The sequence below is a fragment of the Nyctibius grandis genome, chromosome 4 (genome assembly GCF_013368605.1).
Source record: "Nyctibius grandis isolate bNycGra1 chromosome 4, bNycGra1.pri, whole genome shotgun sequence".
In the NCBI taxonomy this organism is placed as follows: domain Eukaryota; kingdom Metazoa; phylum Chordata; class Aves; order Nyctibiiformes; family Nyctibiidae; genus Nyctibius; species Nyctibius grandis.
Window position 1 is genome coordinate 83,115,489 of NC_090661.1, and position 26,184 is coordinate 83,141,672.

The 26,184-nt window shown below is 56.9% G+C and overlaps 1 protein-coding gene across 1 annotated transcript in view; it reads right to left on the reverse strand.

The window, feature by feature from the left end:
• Positions 1–24,713, reverse strand: part of PSD (pleckstrin and Sec7 domain containing) — a 37,187-nt gene extending 12,474 nt beyond the window's left edge. The window contains exons 1-9 of the mRNA XM_068400001.1: positions 23,937–24,713; positions 23,755–23,857; positions 22,756–23,224; positions 16,634–17,077; positions 4,883–5,077; positions 4,315–4,395; positions 3,645–3,757; positions 2,810–2,868; positions 2,204–2,293 (exon numbers count right to left, since the gene is read on the reverse strand). Coding sequence (XP_068256102.1) covers positions 2,204–2,293; positions 2,810–2,868; positions 3,645–3,757; positions 4,315–4,395; positions 4,883–5,077; positions 16,634–17,077; positions 22,756–23,224; positions 23,755–23,857; positions 23,937–24,713 — 2,331 coding nt within the window. The remainder of the gene's footprint in view (positions 1–2,203; positions 2,294–2,809; positions 2,869–3,644; positions 3,758–4,314; positions 4,396–4,882; positions 5,078–16,633; positions 17,078–22,755; positions 23,225–23,754; positions 23,858–23,936) is intronic.
• Positions 24,714–26,184: the final 1,471 nt, after the last annotated feature.

The following is a 26,184-nucleotide window of genomic DNA, read 5'->3' on the forward strand; positions in this document are numbered from 1 at the left end:
CCTAGGTCCTGCCCTGCTGTCCCCGTTTCCCTGGTGGCGAGTACTGTGGTTGGGGGCCACCTCAAGCCCTCCAGCTCTGAAGCCTGCGGGGCAGCAGCCTGCATTATCTCTCTGGACAGGCTTGGAAGAACCCCCAGGATCCTTCTTCTGCGCTGTTGGAGCTGCCCAAGACTCACCCCTGAGCTTTGAGAAGCTCCTCTGAAGCCTGCTAGCCCTTTCTCTCCCCTGCTGCCCTTAGAAAACGCGCGTGCTCCTGGAGGGCTAAAATTAGCCAGCCAGCTGTGCAGCACGCTTGCACAGGAGCCTCAGTCCCCAGGAACAGCCCACCAGCCAGGTCTGCCAAGGAGGCAGCATCCTACCCGGGATAACGGGACTGGCACAGACTGCCGCAGGGAGGGCAGTTGGAGAGGCTTTTCCCATTTCTCTGCCCCCTAAGCCTGTGTGGAAACCAAGAACCAAGCAGCCGAAAGTGGGCAGAAGAGAGAGGGTGTCTTCTCCAGCTGAGCCTGGCAAAGGCTGCCCAGGAGAGGCACAACCTCTTCAGGTGTCCTTCCTTGCCGGGCCCCTCCCCAGCACAGGCTGACAGTGTTTTCCCCAACTCACCCGCCCCGGGACCTCACTCAGGGGTTCCCTGAAGCAGAGCTGCAGCCTGCCCCACACACGATCCCTTGCGCTGCCTTTCGCTCCCCCTCCCCAGCATGGCTCCTGTGCAGAGGCGGCTGAAAAGCGGCGGTGGGAAGCACCGCAGCTGCAGAGGGAACAGGCCATTTTTAGCAGAGCAGCCTCCCCACTGCTGGGCTGCGGGCAGAGCTGCACGGGGCTGTGCTGCAGCGCTGCAGCCTCCCCCCGCTGCGTTACACCCAGCAAAGGTCTTGGCCCCTGCCCATGAGAGAAAGCCTGTAGCTTCGTGGCACTTGCTCGCTGCCCTATTTCCCACCACTGGGATCTGATGGAACAACGTGGCCTCGCGTGTTTAAACTGCCAGTACTTTTGGGGGTGAAGTTTAACAGGGATGCGGCGGTGCCTGAAGCGGGGGTATCCAACCACAGGGTGCCGGGGGCTGCAAAGGGGACACACTGAGGAGCCTGCGGAGCTCAGATGCTCCAGGGCACAGCAGCACTGGAGAGCCGGGGTTCAGGGTCCTCATTTTGGATGTTTCTATTCCATTTTGGGTGGTTAAAGCCTTTTCTGGAGCTGGGTTTAAAATTAGAGGAGAATTTTTCCTGAGTAACTCCTTTTACTGGCAAAGCGTGGGCTGAGAGGGAGGACAGCCCTATTGAGAGCTGCTGGTAACCCCTTAATAATGGGGTGAGAGACACAGCCAGGAATAGACCCACAGAGGCTGAAAAGGGAGCTCAGCTCTTCACCCTGCATTGCCTTTTTCATCAACCATTTCCCTCCATTGTGGCTCTGGCACCCTGTGGGAACCCATCTTCCATATCACAAGTATTTGCCAACTATAGAGCTTCACCAAGAGCAATGGCTTCTGCCTGGCAGGTCCCATGGGAGCTAATCCTGTTCCCAGGGCCCGAGATGGGGAGACAGCAGCTCAGAAAACCCTCCCAAGAACAGGCAATGCCGGAGAAGCACATCAGTCTGAGGCCGGAGGTGCTCGCTGAACGCTGCCCTCCCTGGCCAAGCCCCGCTGGGAACTGGGTCAGGCAGGGAGAAGGCAGGAATCCCCCTGGTCACACCAGTGCGGTGAGTTCCCAGCTCCGGGACTTTAAGCACCAGTCCACCCTCCCCATCGCCATGCCTTGCCCGTGTCACCAGAAATGTTCCCTCTGCCACCAGAGGTGGCTTCAGTCCCAGGGCCTGGCCATGACTTTGGGCTCCAGTGTTCCAGGGAGCCAGGAAGTGCTGACTACCATGCAGTCAACGCCACGAAGCCTCTGGCTGCAGCTGGGCAAACCAACCCTAGCAAGTTGGCCTCACATGTACCCCCTTGCCTGCGATGCAGGCAGAGCAAGAGCAGTGAGAGCATCAGGACCCCAGCTAGAGCTCCAGTGTCCTCCTGGGGGAACGGGGCAACCCATGTTCCCCTCAGCAAGGCAGGAGGAAAGCTGCAGGCCAAGCGACCATCACCTCCTGCATGAGGATGGACACATTCATTGCATCCCACATAGTCATCCATGTGATCCCACCCAAAGCTCTTGCTTTTGCTCCTGCTGCTTAGCTGGCAAGGGAGAGCAACTGAAGTTACCTTGAGCAGCTCCTTGGGGAAGTCAGTGCCTCCGTTGAGCCCCTCCAAGTTGCCAATGAAGTCAGAGCAGGACATTCTCTTCCCGATGTTCTGGGGGAGCCAGGGGGAGAGAAACACAGGAGGTTATCTTTGGGCCAGGGGGCTGGTGCTGGCTGGAGTAGGTCCCACAGCCCAGGAACAGACCCCCCCATCTCTGCAGTGGGGTGAAGGACCAGCCCGGTCTCAGGGAGGCTGCTTGAAGGTGTTGGGAAGCTGCCAGCTTTGCCTAGACTCTGGGAGTCTTAAATAGCCTCCTTTTTCTAAGTTGGGTGCTACCTGCCCCCATGGCAGCTAGTTTTGGAGTCTCACTCCCACCCTCTCTCCCTGTCCACTTCCCCCTTCAGTCCTCATCCCACCTCCACATCTTCCAGCTCGGCAAGTTTCCTCCAAAGCCCCACTCTCTTATCCTGCGCCAGCTCCCTCTCTCGCTCAGCCTTTCCCCTCTCTCCTCCCCAGACACATTAGGGGTGAACAGCCCTCCTGGGTTCAGGGCCCTGTACCTGCAGTTCAGGGCAGTGGGGACAGAGAGTGCAGGGACAGACGGGGCGAACGGCAGTGAGAACTTACGTGTCCATGCAGATCTGTGTTTAGCAGCATCAGGGCGCAGGTGAGGGTGTGGGCTCCATCTGCAGCACAAGCACAGGACAGGAATTAGAGCCCCTGGCTCGGCCCCACAGCTGGTGCTCCAGCCCAACAGCATCACGCAGGGCACGGGGGCTCTGAGCCCCCAAGACAGCCCCGAGCCCGCTCCTCCCACCCCAGGCACGCAGGGCACACAGCAGTCAGCACGCGGGAGAATAGGTAGGAGGCCACTGAATTAAAGCTGGTCCCAAACCTGAGTGTACAAACTCCCTTCCAAGCCTGCACCCCTTCAGCCAGGCAGCGATGCTGCAGATAACCCTGCGGAGCTCCTAGCACGGCAAGGTGGGACCAGCACAGCCCTCTGCCAGCCAGGCAGCCCAAACCTCACCTGTCCCAGAGCCAGCCCAGAGCAGACCCAGCACGTGAACGCACACAGGGGAGGCACAAAGACGGGAAACAGTACAAAGTGGGTGTCTGTGCCACCCCACGTGCCGGGCACCCGAGTTTTCTCACCTGGCTGTTCCCTGAGCCGAGAGTTTGAGAGCTGGGGTCTATTTGGTGAGGAGGGCCTTCTCTCGCCTCTTGTGCTAATCTGCTCAAGGGCAGAATTAAGGATGGGTTGAGCCCTAATTATGCATGATCCAACCGGAGGAGGTTTTTAAAAAAAAAACCTCTAAAGCATCTGTCATTTGAGGTAAACGACATCTCCGTAACTGGGGATATCTCCTAAGGCGTCAGTACAGGCTCTTAGCCTGCTCTCTGGTTGCAGTTTGAGCACCTTCACCGAGCTGAAACGCACACACACGCGCAAGTTTCTTACCCTCTGAAGAGATGGCGTTGGGATTACACTCATAATAGCGCTGGGAAAAATGAGCCAGCACTCGCTCTCGCTCTTGTGTCTCTCCCATCAAGGCCAGCTCCTTTAGAAAGGACCTGAAGAAGCAGCAGCAGCAGCATTGGTCACACTTGAAGCCCACCAGCAGCTTTTCCAACCCACCTTGTGCAGGAGTGGAGCTGTGCTTTCTGGTCTGGAGACCTCGCTGTGTGCTGGATGAAGCCCTGCCATCGCACATCCCTCCCAACCCACTGCAAGAGTCCCCTCCAAGCCCACAGCATCATACCCTGCCGGCACATTGCAGAGACCTACAGCCAGCCCTGGGCACTACACCAGGGAAGGAGGTGGGGGTGACACCAAGAGGCTCTGGTCTCAAGGCCTGGAAAGCCAGTCCTAGGTGAACCTGACTGTCATCCAACTGCAGACTGGTGAGTTAAGACCAGGGATGCTCTTTCACAGTTGTGTGTCTGAGAGACCACTTTGGGACTCAACCCCTGCCATACAAGAGGTAAGGGGATCTCCAGGTGGGAGCTGTGAGGTCTGCTTGCTCCTGTAGATCCCTGTGTGGGTGCGGAGCTGCAGAGGGCATGATCTGCTAGGACCCCACTTCGGTGGCCACCACGCACACACACATGTACACACACTCAGCTCTGACCTGAGAGCCTGGTCCAGGCTCATTCCTGTGAACACGAAGAACTTCAGATATTCCCCTGCTACCATCCTGCTGAACTCATTGCTGAAACAGAAAAGGGTGGGATGAGAGTGGGATCAACCAGACCATGGGGACCACAATAGGCACTCAAGGGTGGGGTGGAATCAGGAGGCTAGGAGCTCCTCAGGGCTCTGGGAAGCATGCTGGGGACAGAGACACACCACACTCCCATGAAACTCAGAGGAGTCATCCACGATCCAATGGGAATACTGAGCATGTAAGAGAAACTGGAGAAGGTAGAGCTGGAAGGGCCCACAAGAACTCAGCTAGCTGTCCCCCTGCCCCAACACCTCAGTGAAGCATCCAAGATGCAGTCATGGTAGGAAGGTACCAAAACCTGGATGTCTCTTAGGTTTTAAGACCTTTAGAGGGAACAGGGAATGGGCTCTGGGGTCCTGCCAGCTATTCCCTGCCAGCCTGGTGCCCTGCAAGGGCAGCAGCTGTGGGTACTCCACGGGTGCAGGTGGGCTCCTTGCAGAACAGGCCATTTCTTGTGAATACCCACACGTACTTCTTCCCCAAGTGACGGGCCACATCTGCTTTTTTAAAGCCGTCCAGGTTGTAGAGTCTCTTGGCCAGGCGTTTGGCGGCCTCCAGGTCAGCCTTGTGCCCATTGGAGAGAGTGTCCGTGCTGCCCAGGGCCAGCTGCTCCACACTGTCCATCTCCGAGTCCGAGTCCGAAACCAGCTGGCTCAGGGGGGGGTCACTGCAATGGGAAGGGACACTCCACGTTAGCCTGCCTACAGATCCTCTCCTCGTTCAGCTTTGTGGGAAATGCAGGTTCCTCACCCTGCTTGGGAGACCAGCTACTCACTGCTGGGACCCAGGGTGAACAACACTGTTTAGAGACACTCCAAGGTCAGGTCTGGGAGCTAAGGAAAGATTTAGGGGTGCGGCTGGAGGAGAGGTGAGTGGGGTGACAGGACAGCTCCAGTGACTGATGACAGGACCCAAACCCACGTCCAAACTGGATGTGAAGAGAAAGGACAACTGCTCCAGAGTCCCCCACCCTGAACCTGTGAAACCGCATGTGTGGGCTCAGGCTCTGCCAAGCTCAGCCATAGCGGGGACTTGGAGCAGAAACATGTGCACATCACATGATGTCCTACACATCCGCACTCATTTTTCAGCCTGGACAAACTCTTCCTGCTGCTCTCGAGTGCAGTTTCTAGCCAAGACAAGACAAGACAACTATAATTCCTTTGCTCGCCTGCTCCCACCCACCGACTTCAAAGCACTTCACAGAAGAGAAAACCAAGGCAGAGAGGGTGACGATGAAGGAAACCCCCCCTGGCCTCCCAGCTCACAGCAGTGTGTACTGTCTTCTTCAGGCTGCCCATCAGCTCTCAGCCCACCATGCCTTAAATGGCCACATTAGGAGACGCTCTTGGCTTAGCCCCCGAAGCAGTCTGACTCAGCGGCGCAGAAGTTATCCCAACCAAAAAGCTGGTTGAATCTCATCAACAACGAACGTTAAACAACTCTGACCTCGCCCAAATTTTCTGGCAGCCCTCACAATGTTCCAGTCTGATTTATTTTTAAAAGTCTCTAATTGACTTTTAAGAGGCCTGCTCTCCTGAGCCAATTACCCAGGCCAGTCTCCTTGAGGCTCCATTTCTTCCACAAAGGACTCCTTGCTGCTCAGCGCCGCCTGTCCCAGGGGAGCCCTGTGCAGCACTGACAGGCTGCCTCGTGCCTCGGGGGGCTCTCGGGCACCTTGCTCCCAGCAGTCCGGTGTCCCCAGACAGCGTGCAGCCAGGGAAGCTGCTCTGCGCTCAAACCCATGGGCCAGACACCTCCCTGGTGAAAGCAGCTCTGACGCCCTGCGAGTCCCTGGGGAGACGCACTTGGCTCAGACCACCGCTGAGCTTGGCAGTGCCGGGCGGTGATTGTGGTAAGACCTGGATGGGTGACCCAGGGCAGACCCATGCCCATTTGGCCCCAGCCCTCCCCAGGGAGCCTGTCCATCACCCCATGCCACTCTGGTGGGTGCAGCCACAAGAGCGGCCACAGGGTCACTAGGAGCTCACCAGCTCTGAGTCCACCTGCTCTGGGCAGCTGCGCTTCCAGCATCACCGTCCACACCACCAGCCCACCCCACCCTGTGGGCATCCCTCCTAGCTGCCTAAAACCTCTCCTCCTCCCAAAATAGGGTGGCCGCATCCAAAGGTGCTGCTGGCATGAGCCCTGGTGCTCACTGCCCTCCAGCTGTGCCCAGCTGTGCCTGCACTGGCTGGCAGGGACAAAGCCGCCCCAGGGAGCACCCAACAGCAGAACAGGCTGCGTGCCGCTGGGCCAGTGCTGGGCACACACCTCAGCCCCACTTCGGCTTCTTGCACAGCTGCAGCTGCTGTGCCCTCAGCCAAGGACAGGGCTCACAGGCTCTTTTCTTCCCAGTAGCAGAGGAGATGAATCCGTCCAGCAACTGGCACCTGCCAGCCATGGGTTGTGGTGACTGTGTTTTTCGCTAAAACTTCATCTGCTATCACAAGGGCACAGGCACTGTCCCCTTCCCAGCCCACTAGCTCCAAGGCTGGTTTTCAAGCCACAGGCTGAGCTACAAAGCTCAAAGCCACCCCTCCACCACTTCCCATGCTCCAACTGCATCTCCAGAGCAAGTGGCTGCTCAGTCACCCTCTGAAGACCTTTTCATTCTTCTCAACCACTATCTCTAAAATCTCCCGATACCCTCATGGACCTTGCCTGTCCTGCCTGAGAGGTTGTCCTCACTCACACGGCCGGTTCCTGGAGCCTCTAGGGGCAAACCTAGAGCACTGAGTCTCCCCCTGTGACCTCTCTCCCCAATTGGTGGTCCTCAGCTTTCACACCTAGTGCTGAGCATCCAGGCATGGGGCCATTTACAAAGCCTCTCTTATTCTTCAACATCTGTATCTCCCTGCAGGCTCCCAACCCATGGCTGCAATTCCTGCCTTGCTTCTTGCAATGGGCATGCGGGGATCACAGCCTGGGTCTCAAAGCAGCTCTACCAGCAGGATCTACTGTCGCCTCCCTCACCGAGTCCCCATACTGATTTGGGGTTTTACATCAGCAAGCATAACCTTGCTCTCAGGATGAGGCACTACCCAGCCATGCCACGAAACCGATTTTCTTCCAACACTCAAGCCAGTCTCATGCTGTTAAATACAGACCATCAGCCTCGATAGGCTGGGACTGCCCCAGTCGTGGCACCTGTCTGTTACCACTCAGAGCCCCAGCTGGCTTGGAGAATGTGTAGATGAAAGAGAGAAAACCAAGAGCCCAATCCTCAAGCAAACGGAGAACAGAGCAAAGAGATGTGTCCATGTCTGAGGCAACTGAGGTGATGCTAATTTTCTTGCCAGTGAGCTAATGTCTCAGGGTGGTTTTTTTAAGCGTACTTTCTGAAGTGACATTTCAATTTGGCTTGAAGAAACACTGAGATATTTTTTACATTAGATACATTTTCAACCCGAGAACTGGCCCACACTTAAGGAATAAAGATCAAATTTGGTATTGTGCGGGTATCCTCAGCATGCCTGAAATTAGTCATCCCCAAGTGGACCCACCACTAGCTCATTCCTCTCCCTGCTGCCCACCCAGGACAGCCACTGCCACCCTCCATGTCCCTGGGAGCGCAGATCCCCCTGCCACCTCAGAGGTGTTCGCTAGAGAGCCTGGGTCCCCACTGCCTGTGTTGGCAGCAGCAAGGCGCTTATGGGGGTCCCTGCGAGGAAGGCGCATGATCCAGCTTAGGGGTCTCCTCGGGACAGAGGCTCTTCACCAACCACCTCCCACCCCAGCTCAGCATGAGGACCGCGTTGTGCTCCCAGCCCTGGGGAGCTGCTGCAGGACCACAGTCCTGCTCGGGGCCACTGCACCACAGACACTCCTTCTCCAGGGCCAGATGCTTCTCCAGGGCCCAAATGTTCCTTCTTGGGGCCAAACGCTCCTTTCCTGGAGCTGGATCCTCATCTTGCCCCAGTATTCCTCCTCTGGCCAACTGCCTGGAGCCCAGCAGCAGAGACCGCAGCACCTTCCCTGGCTGCAATGCAGCAGGTCACTGCAGGAGCCCCAACGTCCTCTCCACCTTGCCACCACAAACTGTGCTCACTCGGCACCATGTTCTCTCCATGGCTGTCAGCAAGCAGGAGCAAATCTTCTGGATGTGGAGCAGCAATAAGGCACTAGCTCAGCAAAGCCTGCCCCAGAGGGCTGACCTCCAGCTCGTGGCTGCCAGCAGGGATGTATCTGCATGGTGGGACCATCCCTGCACTGTATCTGCATGGTGGGACCCTTCTTGCACCAGCTCCCTGCTCCCCAGGAGTAGGGAAGGAGAGACATCCCTGGGGACAGGCTGGGCCAGTGGCCATTGGTTTCAGCTGGGGGTGCTCAGCTGAGCTCCTGGGTTGTCCAGGTCCTGCCTGACACTTTTCCAGGTGAGACACCTGCTGTAGGAAACTTAAAACCTCCAGCCACAATCCAAGCGACACTTAGTCCCCACAGGAGGCTGGTTTGCATCCTGCACCATGAAGGGATAGGGCAGGGAGCCTGGTCCGAGTCCATGAGGGACACATGCATGGGGCAGAGCAGCACTCTGCCCTCGATTCCTGATGCCCCGCATGCATGGCTAGATGTCCGATGCCTCTGCCAAGCGAGCTCAGCCTGCCTAATATTGCTGCTAAGAATGTACCAGACCGGATCTTTGGCTGAGCTAAATAAACGCAGCTCCCTCCATCGGTCTCAGCGGAGCGACTTTGATTTATGACAGCCAAGATCTGGGCTGGTTCATTCCTCACAGAATTGAAGTTAGGGCTGGGAGGACACTTGAAGGTCAGCCAGGCCAGCCTCCAACCACAGGCGGGGCTGGTCCTGCTTTCTGGAAGCTCTGGAGACCAACCTGGTCCTGAAATCACCCAGCCACAGCAGCACACGCCAGCGTTACTGCTGCCAGATCCAGGTAGGACCAAACTTTGGGCAGCTGTACCCCTCCTCAGTTCTGTTTCTTTGCAGACTTCCAGAGCCTTCCCTGCAGCACCAGCCCTCTCCAGAGATGCCTGCCTGTCCTCCCTTGCCCCTTCCCACCAGCCCCTCTTGTAGGGGGCACAAACACTCCTGCAGGGTACAGGGGCTGACTCTGCAATTCCACCAAACAATTTCTGGAGCCAGCTGAGAGCTTTAAAATCTGGTTACTCACCTGCTGGGTGGAGGGTTGTCTTCTCCTTCAGAGACACAGATGCCATGGGGTCAGCGCGGGGAAACCTGGGTCGCTCAGACCCTTGGGCAAAGCCCAGCCCAGGGGCTCTGGATCAGACCCGGGGGGCTGAAATTAATGCCTGACATGAGGGGCTGCATCCCACTGGGATGTGCCACTGCCTGTGCCTCTGTGGACAGCCCTGCCAGCCCTGGGACCCTGCCTGCTGCCCCCATCCTCCGTGCTGTGGAGCGCCTGCCCCAGCCCCCAACATTGCTACCCCATCCTGTGCCCCAGCTCTTGCTGCCCTTCATGGCATGACATGGAAATGCTCGGGGGAAAATCCCCTCCAGGCTTGTGCCCCATTTCTTGCCGTGCCAATGCTCGTGAGGAGACCTCTTCATCCTGTGCCCCAGCCTTGTCCCCCTCTTGTGCTCCCACCCCACACCATCCTTCCCTTCCCCTGTCTCCATCCCTTCCTCGTTGCCCTCCTTCCTCTGCTCAGCCCTCTGCCCCCACCCTCCCACATCACACCCCGAATCCACCCCACGGGGCCCCAAACTGGGCACCATCTCACCAGTTTGCCCAGTGCCACCTGGGAGCTCAGGCCAGCTGACAGACCTGCGCCGGCCTCGGGAAGGGGGGGGCACCGGCTCACCGACCGCTGCCGTAACGAAAGGGCCCTTACAAAGAAGCACAGCGGGGACTACCGGCAGGGCCCGGCGCCCCGGCACACGCCGGCGGCCGCGGGCGGGCCGGGGAGCGGGTCTGCTCCCGGGACCCCCCCTTCCCGGGCGGCTGCCGGCCCTGCAGGCTCCCGGGCCCGCCCACGCCGCCGCGGTCCGGGGCTGAGCTCTCCCTCTAGCTTGGCTCCGGCCGCGCCGCCCCTCGCCGCGGTATCGGACCCTTCTCCCCAGGCGGTGTGCAGCCCCCGCTTCGCGCTGCTCCTCCTGTCCTTCCTGCTGTCCCACCTCCGGCACCGCCCCCGGCTCCCGTCCCGGCAGAGCCTCGCTCACCCCTCGCACTGGGGGTGGCACTGGGGGCGACTCACATCCCCTCCCTCCGCTGCCACCCCTCAGGGACCCGCACGGCTGTGCCTGGGGCCACGGCTGGCTCCGGAGGGGTGGGACGGGCGAGGGAAGTTGGGCGGCTGGGTCTGGGGGGCCTGCACCCCCCGGCAGGTGCGGTGTGCCCATTTACCTCCCATCCCGCCTGTGGGGCCGGCAGCCCCGGGCTGCCCGTGTATGGGGCTGGGCAGGTGAGGCAGCGCTCCGGGCGTCCGCTCACACCCGGCAGCGCGGCAAAGCCCAGGGATTCGAGTCCACAGTTGCAAAGTCTGGCTGTCACCGCAGGAGTGACCTCCCCGCAGTCCCCAGGGCTGCCCTGGCTCCCACCCTGCCATCTCACCAGCACCACATCTGTCCCCGTCCAGCCCCGCCAGCCCCAGAGGGACCCCACCAGCCCTGGAGGGCTCTGTCCCCACGTCAGTCTCACCTTCATGGCCCCAGACTGCTTCAACTGCAGCCCTCTGCCCAGAGAGAGCAGGGGACCTTCACCCCACCTTCACTTTCACCTCCTGCCAAAACGGGGCAATAACCTACTCACACATTGGGGATGCCACCATGGGGTGTCCCACTGTGGAGGGGTGGGGAGTCCCACACTGGGACCCTTGTTGTTCAGCCACTGCTCCCTCCCTTTTAGCCAAGGCCACCAGAGGAGGCGGAGGCATCCCAGTGCCCAGGGAGGCCTCACCAGGTCTGCACTTAGGCACACTCCCCGTGTGCAAGGTCAAGATAAAAGTGTGGTCTCAGACTATCCTGTGCCAAGGGACACCAGAGCCTTGGCACAAGCCATAAGGCTGCATGAACCAAGGCTGCCAGCCATGGGGGACACTGTGTGTCCCCGGCAATGCAGGGGGCACCACCGGCTTGGCTGCTCCTGCCACCAAGAGAGACAGAAAGTCATGGCCTGCAGGGCCATCCAGACCCCAACCACTGCAACAAATAACATCAAAGGTTTCGGGGGCACAAGAGGGATGGCCGCAGGGTAGCACACATGGGTCTAGACCCACTGGCATTTGTCATCAGTCACCCCTCATGCCAAAGCTCTGCAGCCCGAGGTCACCTCTGCCAACCCTGAGGACAACAGCCAGTGTAAAGCACAGCCTCCACTGCAGAGGCAGGCTCCCCAGTCCCCCTGAGCTGGTGGCAGTCGGTCTGTACTGCTTGTGACCATAGGTGGTGGCAAATTCCCTGCTCTGGCCCTGCTGGCACAGGTAATGCTGCGTTATGATGGCTGCAGAGGCTCCTGAGCTCCTTTCCCCAGCAATTTCCATTAAAGACCCCTTAATGGGAGCGTCACAAGGATACTCCCCGCTTGAGGAGATCAGCCCTGCCAGGCACCAGGAGCCACTGACTCCAGCTCATGGGAATCTTTGAGCAACCAGTTTAGACACTTCTTCAAACTACTTGGGAAGCTTCAGCTTCATGGTTGGCTCCACTCAGAGTCTAGAAAGTTGGTAGCACCAGCGATGGGGAAAGAGGAAACTTCTTGCACCTCTCCCTTGCCAGAAAGCCCTGCTGCCTGAGACTGACCCTGCAGATGACGGGCTGCCTCAGCCTCTGGCACCCCATGCCTTCCCTGCTTCCCAGCCTAGCTCATGATGCCAGTCCCAGTCTCCACTCCTCTCCACCGCACAGGACACCAGATCCCAACCACACCTGCCTCCCTGTCTGCCATTGCCCATGGGGGCTGCGAGGGGGGGCTCGCCCCATGCCAGGGAGCAGAGAGCCAGGCTGCTGCCTGCCGGGGGCCTGCGGCAGGGCAGCATGGCGGGTCTGAACATCACCCTCAGCCCAGGAGATGGGCAGGGACCTACTGATAACCAAGGGAATAATTTCTAAATGGGGAAAGTAGTTGCTTGGGACTCTGCGTGCATGTGTAACAGAAGGTGAGGTTGGTGCCCGTACTTTTTAGGAAGGACAGGTCAGCAAGGCGAGGAGGTGGAGTTGCCCTTTATGTGAGAGAGCAACTGGAATGTATTGAGCTGAGCCTAGGGAAGGATGAAGAATGAGTAGAGAGCCTATGGGTAAGAATTAAGGGGCAGGCTAACATGGGTGACACTGTTGTGGGGGTTTACTACAGGCCACCTGATCAGGAAGAAGCAGTAGATGAGGCCTTCTACAGACAGCTGGAAGTAGCCTCGTGATTGCAGGCCCTAGTTCTCATGGGAGACTTCAATCACCCCGATATCTGCTGGAAAGACAACATAGCTAGGCACCCACAGTCCAGGAAGTTCCTACAGAGCGTTGACAATAACTTTTTGACACAGGTGGTGGAGGAGCCAACGCGGAGAGGTGCGCTGCTAGACCTTGTGTTAACAAATAACGAAGGTCTGGTTGGAGATGTGAAAGTTGGGGCTAGCCTGGGTTGTAGCGACCACAAGATGGTGGAGTTCAGGATTCTGCATGGAGGAAGCAGGGCAATAAGTAGGACCACAACCCTGGACTTAAGGAGAGCTGACTTTGGCCTCTTCAAGGACCTCCTTGGGGGTATCCCATGGGTTAGGGCTCTAGAGGGCAGCGGGGTCCATGAGAGCTGGTCAATATTCAAACATCACTTCCTCCAAGCTCAAGATCGGTGCATCCCTATGAGTAAGAAATCAAGCAAAGGGGGCAGGAGACCTGCATGGATGAGCAAAGAGCTTCTGACAAAACTGAAATGGAAGAAGGAAGTCTACGGAATGTGGAAAAAGGGACAGGCTACTTGGGAGGAATACAGGAAGGTTGTCAGAGTATGCAGGGAGGCAATAAGGAAGGCCAAGGCCCGCTTGGAATAAAATCTGGCAAGGGATATCAAAGACAACAAGAAGGGCTTCTTCAAGTACATCAGCAGCAAAAGGAAGACTAGGGAAAACGTGGGCCTGCTGCTGAATGAGGAGGGTGCCCTGGTGACAAAGGATGCAGAGAAGCGGAGTTACTGAATGCCGCCTTTGCCACAGTCTTTGCTACTAAGGCCAGCCCTCAAGAATCCCAGACCCTGGAGGTACAAGAGAAAGTCTGGAGAAAGGAAGACTTTCCCTTGGTTGAGGAGGATCAAGTTAGAGATCATTTAGACAAACTGGACACCCACAAATCTATGGGCCCCGATGGGATGCACCCACGAGTGTTGAGGGAACTGGCAGATGTTATTGCCCAGCCACTCTCTAACATCTTTGAAAGGTCATGGAGAACAGGAGAGGTTCCTGAGGACTGGAGGAAGACCAACGTCACTCCAGTCTTTAAAAAGGGTAAGAAGGAGGACCCAAGCAACTACAGGCCGGTCAGCCTCACCTCCATTCCTGGAAAGGTGATGGAGCAACTCATTCTGGATGCCATCTCTAAGCATGTGGAGAAGGTCATGAGAAGTAGTCAACATGGATTCACCAAGGGGAAATCATGCTTGACCAATCTGATAGCCTTCTATGACGACATGACTGGCTGGGTTGATGAGGGGAGAGCAGTGGATGTTATCTACCTTGACTTCAGCAAGGCTTTTGACACTGTCTCCCATAACATCCTCATAGGAAAGCTCAAGAAGTGTGGCTTAGATGAGTGCACAGTGAGGTGGATCAAGAACTGGCTGAACGACAGAGCCCAGAGGGTTGTGATCAGCGGTGCTCAGTCTAGTTGGAGGCCTGTGGCTAGTGGTGTTCCCCAGGGGTCAGTACTGGGCCCGGTCCTGTTTAACTTATTCAGCAATGACCTGGATGAAGGAACAGTGTACACTCAGCAAATTTGCTGATGACACAAAACTGGGAGGGGTGGCCAATACGCCAGCAGGCTTGCTGCCATTCAGCGAGACCTGGACAGGCTGGAGAGCTGGGTGGAGAGGAACCTCATGAAGTTCAACAAAGGCAAGTGTAGAGTCCTGCACCTTGGGAGGAATAACCCCATGCACCAGTACAGGTTGGGGGCTGATCTACTAGAGAGTAGCTCTGCAGAGAAGGACCTGGGTGTTCTGGTGGACAACAAGTTCACCATGAGCCAGCAATGTGCCCTTGTGGCCAGGAAGGCCATTGGTATCCTGGGGTGCATTAGGAAGAGTGTGGCCAACAGGTCAAGGGAGGTTATCCTGCCCCTCTACACGGCCCTGGTGAGGCCACATCTGGAGTACTGTGTCCAGTTCTGGGCCCCCCAGTTCAAGAAAGATAAGGAATTACAGCGAAGAGCTACAAAGATGTTCAGAGGACTGGAGCATCTCTCTTATGAGAAGAGGCTGAGAGAGCTGGGTCTGTTCAGCTTGGAGAAGAGAAGACAAATACCTTAGGGGTGGGTGTCAAGAGGAGGGGACCAGACTCTTCTCAGTGGTGCCCAGTGACAGGACAACGGGCAATGGGCACAAGCTGAAACATGGGAAGTTCCATCTGAATATGAGGAGGAACTTCTTTACTTTGAGGGTGACAGAGCACTGGAACAGGCTGCCCAGGGAGGTTGTGGAGTCTCCTTCTCTGGAGATATTCAAAACCCGCCTGGACGCAACCCTGTGCAACATGCTCTAGGGGAACCTGCTTTGGCAGGGGATTGGACTAGATGATCTCCAGAGGTCCCTTCCAACCCTTAACCATTCTGTGATTCTGTCCTCTTGGTTTCTCCAGGGTGCTCTGTCTTGGTCACTTGCCTTGGCAGAGGAATAGGAAGCCAACTCTTCCTGCAGACAGCACTGTTCGTGGCTGGATGCTGCCACCCTTCGCTGCCTCATGCCTCTTGGACATCACCAGTTTTACTGCACTAACCTTGCCTGGCCTCTGTGCCACCAAGTCCCTGGCTTCAGTGTCCCAAAGAAAGGGAAGGCCTACCCCAGCACCTCTCTGCCCCAAAATGCCCTTGGATTGATCCAGGGACCACAGAGCAGATGTGATACCCCACTGTCCTCTCTTGACTGCAGACGCCAGAGAGGACATAGAGCTCAGAACCCCACCTGGCCACCCCAAGCTGAGCCTATGGAGATGGCACAGGTTGTGACCAGAAGTGACATAGGTTTGGTCTGGAAAAGACCAAACCCCAAAAAGTTTGGTGTAGAAAAGACCAAAGCCTAGAAAGCTGGTGAGGGGTTCAGGAGGCTCTGCATTGCACAGAAGGCCACTGGGCAGAGAGACCTTGCAGGGAGGCAATGCAAACAGGAAGGTCAACGCTAGCATGACTGAGACACCAAGTTCTCTGAGAGTCGACAGCTCTGCAGCTGAACCACTGCACCAGACCTGACATCCAGACTGGACCTGACCACACTCCAGATGAGCATGCCCTGGAAAAGGGAAAAGATGCGGCCTGCCAACCTGCCACATCACAGGTGCCTCAGCCCAAGACCTTGCTGGGAGGGGGTGGAGTGCAGGAAGGTAGTGTCTCAGCCTGGACATGGTCTCACATGGGAACAGGTTGTAAGTGGCGGTGCTGAGCTCCCCCAGCCCACTCCACCAGAGATCTCCCCAGGCATGGGGCAGTCATCCTGAGCCTGGGTGCAGGCAGGCTTGGAGCAATGTACAGGGAGCCTCTGGTGGGCTGTGTTCATCTCTGCTCTCCATCTCCCAACACAGACAAGGCTGAGGAAGTTCAGGAGCCCAGGACAATAGGTACAAGACCATAGGACTCTTGTCCTCAAGAAACAGGAGGCTGCTGCTTGGATGATGAGGGATGCAGCAGTATCAGGAAGCCTTGGCCTCCAGGAGGGAAAGGCTGTTGAATTTCTACCGGTACTCATCTTCTGACTGGCCCCCACAGCCACCACAGACGCTGGACTGTCCTGCTATGGGAACTACCACAGGACTGAAGTCCTGGGAATCCCTGCTTGCTAGGCTGGAGGAAAGCTCACAGTCCTCCAGCACCAACAAAGTTGGCAAAGATGAAAAAGGAGATGTGGTCCCACCGACATGCCTACCACAACACCATGGTGATCACTGGCCTGATTGGCCACTTCACAGGAAATCCAGCATGCTTAGTCCTGACCCTTCCCCAGCAATACAGGTTAGGCTCTGGCTGCAAAACACGCCGCACAGGGTTAGACTCCACACCGAGCCTTGGTGGCGCAGCTGGACAGCAAGTGACTTTGGTCACTCACCTCATGTTGGAGGCCAAGGGAATACCAAAGCTGTCCTCTGAGCGGCAAGGGCTGTGCCGAGCACCCTTCCTTCGTCTTCCGCGCTCCTCCTCCCTCTCGGTCCAGGGGCCATCTGTGGCTGAACTGGTCCCAGAGTCTGGTTCCAAGTGAGCTAGAGGAGCAAAGTTCTCCTTGATCAGCTTGGCGCTGTCTCGGATCTGTCCCTGTATTTCTGGGGTGAGGGTTGGGAGGTCAAAAGTGAAAAAGGTCCCATGGGTGCGGGCTGGGGAGGAGAGGATGTCAATGGAGTCCAGGCTGGTGTAAGATGTGCCTTTGGCTCGATGGGACTCCATGATACTCTCAAAATGCTTGCTGAAAGAGTCCATGCCATCCTTGGAGAGGCTGTGCCCTAGGAGGAAGGGCACCGGAGACTTGAGCATACCCTGTGTGTCTTGGTCCACGATCCTAGAGGGAAGAAAGTGAGAAGAACTGGTCACTGAGGAGGAAGGGATCAAAGCCCCGAAACAAAAGCCTATGCGCTGCTCCAGAAGGAAACTGTGGAGGGCAGAAATCTCTGAACATCTGTGGACCTCCAGGGAAACACCTCGCCTGCCCAAAACATCATGGGAAGAGGAACTGTGCTGGCCTCCCTCCAGACATATGCTTCTCCTTTAATGCGCCACAGACTTTTGTTCCTTTAGTGGCTCATCCTCATAAGAAGCTTATGAGATGGCTGCTGCTCCCAGTCACTTGACTTGAGCTTAGATCCAATAAAGGGCTCAAGCACCAGAAGCAGGATGTGGTTCAGCTCAATTTCCAACCAAATCTGGAAGTGCCTGAATTTTTCATGAGCCTTCAGAGCTCCTGGCACCCAGAAGGCTCCTCCTGAAGCTGCTCAGGACAGTGTGACACCTTCCTCCATGAACACAGCACCATGGTCACTGAGCACTGCGCTCAGAGCATGACTGACACCCACCTGCAAGGTCTGCTGGCTGGTCTCAGGAGACGTCTTGGGACCCAGCACAAGGCAATGCTGAGCACCAGGAGATGTCTGGGACCCAGCACAAGGTGATGCTGAGCCACAGGTTTCCCCAGGCAGCATGGAGGGAGCCTCACACCTAGCTCTAGGCTCAGGGATCTGAGCTGGCTCATGTCCTAGATGCCAGGCTTGGTCCTGGCTCATCATCTTGTCAGGGATCAGCCCCGCAGTAAGGCCTAGCCTGTCTCCAGTACAGGTCTGGGTTCAGCCTGACACCAGAGTTTCTAAACCCTGAAGCCCTGAGTGTTTTGTCCTGTAAATGAGGTGAAGTGCAGCCTTCCCATACGTCTGAGCATGTGACAGCAGGGACATTTCCAACCCAGGGAACATCAATGCTTCAGCCGTACAAGCATAAACACAGCCCTAAAAGCCTACTTTACTCATAAGCCACTATCATTTTATTAAAGCACCGGAAAAGCACTCGTTGTGCCACTCTCTCCTCTGATAAAAGGAGAGGAACTACTCCAGCTTGTCATAACGTTTGTTATGAACAAACAGCTTCATACAGAGGGCTCAGAAGGTGTGTTGCTGTTACAAGCACCAAATGATTTTCATTCATTAGCCTCCCCGTACCGCTCAAAAATCTCACCCCGATTACTTCAGCAGGCCAAGAGCTGGCAGCTTGACTCCCCCAGAGTGCTGGCTGGCTTCAAGGGGAGCACAGTGAACCCAGATGCAGGTAAGCAAGGCAGGATGGAGGCTGCTCTCGCCCCTCCACCAGCATTTCCCTGGCTGTGCAGCACTGCTTGACACTCTTACCATTCCCGTAGGAGCCCCAGGAGCAGCCACCTCTGGGGTGGCTTTCTGGTGAGGACAAGGCAGAAGAGACATCTTCAACATCTGCAGATGAGCTTTACAGATGTGAATGTGCATTCACTGTCCTTACCACCCAGCTGTGTGCTACTAAACTGAGCTAGGGCCACTGACTTCATTTTGCACCTTGAATCCATAAGGAGGATGATGGGCTGTGCCGGGGAGGACAATGCCAGCGGACAGCAGGAACCTTGTTCCCAGGAGAAGGAGCTGGGCTCATGCCTGTGATGAAGTATATTGCCACCAAGACACAGAAAAAAACATAGCTGGTTTTGTCCACACCATCTGAGCTCTGGGAGCAATCTCTCCACCCCGAAATATCAAGCACAAAGGCATTTGGCTCCAGAAGGATCTAGTCGCAGCAGCACAGGCACAACACTGCCTGCACACACCACTCCTGCTCAGACCTAGACGCTTCATCAGCACCCACTGTGCTGCCCAGCCCTCCCTGGCTGCTGCCCTCCTGCGCCCCACTCCAGCCCCCCAGGAAGGGTCACCCCAGCATCACCAAGCCAGACAAACACAGCTGGGAGGAGCAGAGGAGGGGAGGAGACACAGAGGCTGTAATAGAGCATCTGCACAAGGGCAATGGACAGCAGGAATGCAAATAGGTCTCCAGCCTTGAGCTGGGGTGGGAGAGGCGGTGAGCCTTCCTTGGGAGAGGGCCAGGTGGGGACGGAGGGGACACGGATCCTGGGAGCCAATGGCCACGCTGCATTGCACATCAGTGACAAAGCCAGCAGCACTTCAGGGGAAGGTTTGCCTGCGGGGACCATGGGGGTCTGAGAAACTGATGGCTGATGGAACGGAAAGGGCTCACCCCATTCTCCCCGCCTGGTGCTGCAGAGGCACGCCGTCCCCAGTGAGGGGGAGAGAGGGGAAAATCTCTCTCCTCAGGCCCTCAGCAGTTTGCTCTCTCTGCCAAATGCTCCTGTGTCCCTCCAGGCCCCTGACTGCACCCTGCCATGCCCCGCTCCTCCTGCCTGCACAGGCATGGCAGGCACTGTGTGGGGATCCCAGCTCAGCTTGAAGAAGGTGAGGCTGTACACCACCCAGCAGCCCCTTGCTTTATTCTTCTCTGAACAAAGCTCTTGTACAGACCAGCCCCAGCAGCTCCGCACACTCCCCCCAGGCTCCTTCACACATCTCTTCCAGCCTGTCAGCTGCCCACTCTTAGGGCTTAGTGTCCAACTCCAACCCGTGGTCAGCCGCAGGTGCTGACCATGGGTGCTGCAATCCCCCGCCGGCTGCCCACACTCCCCTGCCACGTCCACACTGTCACGCTGGGGTCACACTGCCCCCAGTCCTCCCCCATAAGCTGCAGACACTTCCTCCTGTTCATCGGCAGGCGTCACCCCAAGTGTCCCCTCTCCAGCCCTGCCAGTGGGAGCCCGCGGGACACAGGAGCATCACCCCAAGCTGCGGCGCTGTGGCCACGTTGGGCCATGTCAGAGGCTTGTGGCTACTGAGGCAGGCTAAGCCTATGCTTAAGCGATCAATGAAATCAGGGCCGTAACCATTTTTTAATCCCCAACAAGGCTTGCCTTGCAGCTATTTTTCTCTCTGCCAAGCTGCGAGCACAAAAGCTCTGGAAAGACTCCCCAGGTAGCAGATTCAAGGGCTTCCCGGGGCGAGGCTGCTCTGCTTGCAAGGAGAAAAGGTGTCTCTGCCTCCCACCAGCCCTCCCCGCTCTGGGGGCAGTGGGGCAATCCCCAGCAAAGCCTCTTCTCTCTTATCAGCCCAAGGCACCAATGCTGCGGGCCAAGATGGGCCCTGCCTGCAGCTTAGCCCGCACCTCTGCCGATGCTCGGGGAGGAAGGGAATTGAGCCTGCTCTCGCTGACAGGTGTCAGTTCTCCAGGACTAATAGGAATAAAGACAGTAAAGGCTTAGACTAGTCATTAGAGTCAGTAGATCTGACTCTAAATATATTCAGGGAGCAGATTTGCTGGAAGAAGACACCGTTTGTTCTGTTGCTTTCCATGTCTCATTTGATTTGGTGTTGAGTGTTTTTAGCCCAATGTCCAGCCAGCTGTTAGCACACTTATTTTGGGACGGTAAATCACCAAAGATGCCCTTTGGCCAGAATATGAAGGACAAGAAGAGAGTACCAAGCCAAAATCCCTTCCCAGAGAGTGCTAAACCTTTAAGGCTAGATTTTCAAAGGGATTTACACATCTAAGTGCTGCAAATCAGCATCCAAAGGTGCTTTGGTAATTTTGTAAGGCTGGTCCTTCCCAGCTAGCGGGTAAGGTCTGGGGTACAGCAGCTCCTGCAGCAGGAGAACGGTACTGGCTCCAAGGAGCCTGGGGGGGCTTCTTAATCACCCCAGTATCACCCCTCCTGTGAGAAGGCAAAGCAGAAAGCTTGAAGTAGAAAACATCAATACTGGTGACTGGTAAACAGGGAGAAGGGCTGCAGCTGCAGACCTCAGAAACAGCGCGTAAGCAAAAACACAGGGCTGCGATGCAGGGACTGAACAAGCTTGCGGTTTGAGGCTCATGGTTTTCAAGACACTGCCCACAGGGTCTGCACCTACCTGGGGAATATTCAGGGGGCTGCAAATCAAAAGAGCCACTGGTCTACAAAGAAGCCATGTAAAATGAACACGATACCCCTATTTACACATCAATAATTATACCATGAGCACCATCTTTAGGGGCAACAATGCGTTTAAGGACACGTCCAAGCTTTCCAGCACTGTCTGGAGAGCTACAGTAAGGTGTCCCAGAGGGCAAAAAGCAGGTCTAGACTTACAGCTCATGGGACTTGTAGTGGCTGAGTACATATATGGAAATAAAATACCACTATGCAAGATAATTGTTACAGTAACTCGAAGAACTTGCTTGCAGTGATAAACTGCAAATCAAAAACTACAAATCAAAACTTCCATCACTATTCATTTGGAAAAAAAAAATATAAAAAATGGTTTATTCTCAACTTTTCTCTATAACCAATGTTTTTCAGGACAGGACAGGTGGCAGGGCGGGCTGTATCCATCCCCTCCACTAGAGATGCAAGGACTGGACAAACTGGCAGGAGCCCAGCTCCCCTTGGGATGCACACCTTCCCTCCTCATCAGCCCAGCACCTTCATGCTTCTCCTTCCCAGCACAGGGGCACCACTGGGGGTTATATTTTCATTATCTTTTCCCACCACCGACATCAAAACCTCCCTTTTCCTTTTCTTCCACCTAAATGCTCCCCGCCTGCCTTTTGCACAGCCAGGTGAGTTCATGCTGCCACACGGCACCCCAGTCATCGCCCTGGCTTTGCGCTTCCCAGGCGAGACCTCTCCTCACTCCTGTGGAGCGCTTGCCGATGATGCTGAGCCCCCTCATCTCACCCAAGACTCTCCCAATATACATGTCAAGAGATGCCCTTGGCTGCCGCTGCCTGCACGGGCATCTCCCGCTCCCTGCCAGGGCCTTTCCCCTCCAGGCAGCTGTCCCGCAGTGCTCTGGAGCTCCTTCCCCTCCCGATGCCTCCTGGGGCAGGCAGATGATGCCCGTCACTCCTCATGGTCAAACCACCACTCCAGAGGACACTCCACAGGCAGAGTCTTGTGCTGCCAGGCCAAAGCACCATCTCCCATAGGTCCTAATTGCCAGTGCCTGGCACAGGGCAGACGGCAGCTCGGATGGCATTAGCTGCCCACAGGTGGGCAACTGAATGATAACCTTGGTGTGACCCACTCCACCCCTGTGCGCAAAACTCCCAGCACAGGGTGTTTTGCACACAAGTGAAAAACGACAAGAAAGACAACAAAAGGCTTTTTCCAGCCCAATGCATCCCCCACGCTTTCCAAACACAGCAAATGCCTACTGAGGGCAAGCAAAAGGGACCATGCCTGCCGCTGAAGCACAGCTGTCTGAGGAGGGGAGGGACATGGCCTGGGCTCAGGTGCCCTGACAGCATCACCCCAATGCCCAGCAGCACAGGGGCAGGATGTAATTAACCTGCTGGGACTCGCAATGGGAAGCCTTGGCTCAGCCGGGTGACCTGAGCTGCAGGGCGCACCCCAGGGGAGCGAGGCCCATGGTGCAGAGCCCAGGGCTGGATCACCTGTGCTGCCCTACTCTTTCCATAGGGCAGTGAGGGCCTCCTCCCACTCCCAGCCCCAGTCCCAATCCCAGCGGGGCGATCCAGGACCCCATCTGACCCCTATGCACAGCTCGCATGGAGATACAGGGATTTTTGGCTCAGACACTCTTTCAGCAGAGCCCATTTTGCCATGCAGGGGACAATAAGGAGGGCAAGAGGAGCTTTTTGCCCTCGTGCATGGAGCCTCACCTTTCCCTGTTCTCCTTCCTCGTCGCCTCAAACACATCATCATCCTCATCAACGTCCCCATCCTGCAGCCCATCCTTCGGGAAGGCATTGCCCAGGGTGGGAGGCTCCTCTGGTGTGCTGTTCCTCCTGCCTGGGGTGCCCCCAAAGCTTGGGTTGCTCTCGCTGTCCTTCTGGCTCTCAATCGCTGAATCCACCTCCTCCTTCTCGGCCAGGATATCATCAATGTTGGTTTCGCGATAGCACCTCAGCGGCACGGTGTCCAGGTCTGTCTCAGAGTACTTCACCGTCCTCCTTATAATCCCAGTCTCGCAGGAGCCGGGCTTCTGGCCGCCCGGAGGAGACATCTCTATCTCCACCTCCACATGGCTCAGGCTGTGCTTGGGCACTGACCCCGGCAACTCGGCGGGCAGTGGGCGGACAGGCTTCTGGGGAGGCTTGGCCAGGGGAGCAATGTCAGGGGCAGAGGAGCCTGCAAGGGAGCCACGAGCACTCAGAGCTGTGGGGCAATGTGCCGACGAGCACCAGGGAGCTGCTCCCGTGGCATCACACACACACTGAGAGCAGGGCTGTGTGTGTAACAGGCACCGGCGAATGGAGAGAAGGAAAGAAAGAGCCGGAAAGAAAAAGGGTGGGGAGAGGCAGAGAGGGGAAGGAGTGGGGTGCTGTCAGTGCTAGTGCATCCGCAGCCAGTCCTGAGCTCCCATCTGAACCCCAAAGCCCTTCTGCAGCGGCAGCCGGGGCTGCCAGGGGTCAGGCCTCTGCATCGCCCCCTTTGCACAATGCTTTGCATGGCTGCAGGGGACTCTGTGGGGAGCTTGGTGCGTGCAGGATCTGGCCTCAGGAGGACATGGACTGGCCAATCTTGGGGGCATCTCAGCTGTCCAGTGGGCACCGACAAGTCCCGAGGGATGGGCAGCCCCAGAGGGAGTCCCAGCAGAGATTCAGACTTGCAAAGGAGAGGTCGGTCCAGCCAAGGGCATCCCCCCACCAACTTCTTACCTGTCTCTGGGGCAGCCGAGGAACCATAGAAGAATTCCCACTTGGCCCTGGCGATGCGCTGGGCATGGGCCGAGCTCTGCCGGAGGTACGGCCAGGCGCTGCCCTGTAGAGGGGACAGCAGTGAGCGGGTGACAGACCCCGGGGCAGAGCCTGCGCTTGGTGCAGGACACCCCGGCACCTACCTGGGGTTGGGGCTCCGGCTTTGGGGGGCTCCTGGCGAAGGCAGGGAAATCCTCCGGCAGCCCGTTGGTGAGGGAGCGGCAGAGGCAGTTGGCATCGAGGGTGCAGGGCTCCTTCCCACAGGGATGTGTCCCTCCTGGGGTCCTGCCCCCGGCCAGGAGCGGGTCGGACGCGGAAGCCTCCATCTTCAGCATGCGCAGGAGCCGCTCCTGGGGCAGGGGTAGGGGCTGGGGGGACCCCGCGTCCCCGCTGAGCTCCAGGCTGCAGCTGAGGCTGCGGGGGCCGTTGTCCCGGCGGGGCTGGGATGGCGGGAGGCTGCCCAGGGTCCGCACACTGGCCTTCTCGATGAAGCGGAAGGTGACGACGGAGCTGTGTCCCTCCGGGGCCGCTGCCACCAGTGGGCTGCGGCTGCCCGGGGAGCAGAGTGCGGGGCTGGGCTGGCCTCGCCGCGGGGTGCAGGGGGCCGTCAGGCGCCCTGCGCCCGGGCAGCTCCCATTGCCGAAAGCAGCCGCCTCTGCCGGCTTGCGGGCCAAGGAGCCGGTGCTGTTGTAGAGGCCGACAGGGCAGCGGCGGACGTCGGGGGCCAGGCCCTTGCGCAGGAGGTGGAGGCGGCCGGCATTGAGGTTGGGGGTGAGGCAGCGTGGGGGGCTGCACCTCCCGGCCTCGGGGCTCCCTCCTGCCAGCCAGGGCCTCCGGTCCACCCCGCGGGCAAACGGCGGGGGTGAGGCGGCACAGCCCTCCTCGGGGTGGAAGCGGACAGGTACCCCCGCCTGGGCCATCCTGCCGGAGGAGGGCACGGAGGCGTCAGGTCCGGACCCTGGCAGGGCAGCACAGGGATGGCGACGTGGGTTCTCGGCACCCCTGAGATGATGGCCGGGTCAAGGGGTGATGCATTCTCAGGCAGCCCTGAAACAAGGGCGAGGAGAGCTGGTTAGGGGAGGGAGGACACAAGGAGTCATCCTGCTTTTGGTTGAATATATTCCCTACCCACAGCCTACTAAAATCACTTCAATAAGGGGGAAAAAATGATATACTGGCTCACCGAGACATCCTCCAATTACACTTGCTCAAGGAGTTTAACATGAGCAGCATGGGCAAGAAGCCTCTCTCTTTGGAGGTCAGCCTGGGTTTAAAGTGTGTCACACCAGCACATACCGCAGCCGCTATCGGTGGCACAGACAGAGCTGTCAGCACCCATAGTTTCAAAAAGCAGTGGTTATGACAATCCGGCCCTGGGGGAATGGAGCACTCCTGGCCCCCCACGCAGCTCTGCCTGCCTGCCTGCCTCTGTGCAGAGAGCATTGATCTGGAGGTGACACGAGCCACCCCAAAGTGGCAGGTGGAGGGCTGCAGGGGAAGGCAGGACCTGGAGCCCCCATCAGCATCGCTGGCAGGGCTGCCAACAGCTTTCTTTCTCCCAGTGGAGTTAAAACTTGTCCTTATCCTGCCCCGAGTTTCTCCAAATTCCTGGTGTGCAGAGAAGACTCTGCCTTGGCTGGTTTTGCCTTCTGACAGGTGCAGAGATACTAAGTCCCTTACTTAGATCTCATCATTTGAAAGTGAGGAAGCAAATGCCAGTTGCAAATAGAGGAAAGCATGATTTCTTCTCCCTCTTTCCAAGTACAGACCAGACAGGATTAAATTCCTGAAGGATGTGGGGCTGGATTTTCAATGACGTTTAGGCTCCAGAGATGCAGAGACATAACTCTTAATAAAATAGACCAAATCACCCCCGTGGGGCAGGCGCCCATCTATCTGCACTATCACACTGCTAAAAAATCTGGCTCCTGCTGAGCAGCAGCAATCTGTAATTCACTCACCACAAAAAAAACCCCACTCTCCTGTTTAATATATCAGTTAGTGTTTCTACAGTCTTTTTCCCCTGTTATGGTTGTGTTCACATTCAAGGTTGCTGAAGTTAACTGATAAATAATAAAGATGTGGGGTTTATACATTTCAAATGAAATTCCACTTTTTATCTCAACGCAGACTGACACACATGCCAAGGAAAAAAAGTTATCACTAGAAATAGTTGGCATTCACTGTAACATAACAAATCTATAAAAAAACAGCCTATCTCAATACATGTGAGTTATTGCTAAAATAAATGGCATAAGCACAGCGTGTCCTCATGGTTATCAAAGGAGAATTATCAAATTCAGAGTAAAGGCCATGCCTGCCCGAGAGCCACTAAAGCCGGATGGCTACACCACCCGGCAGAGTGAGCTTTTCTTAATAATGAAAGGTAAA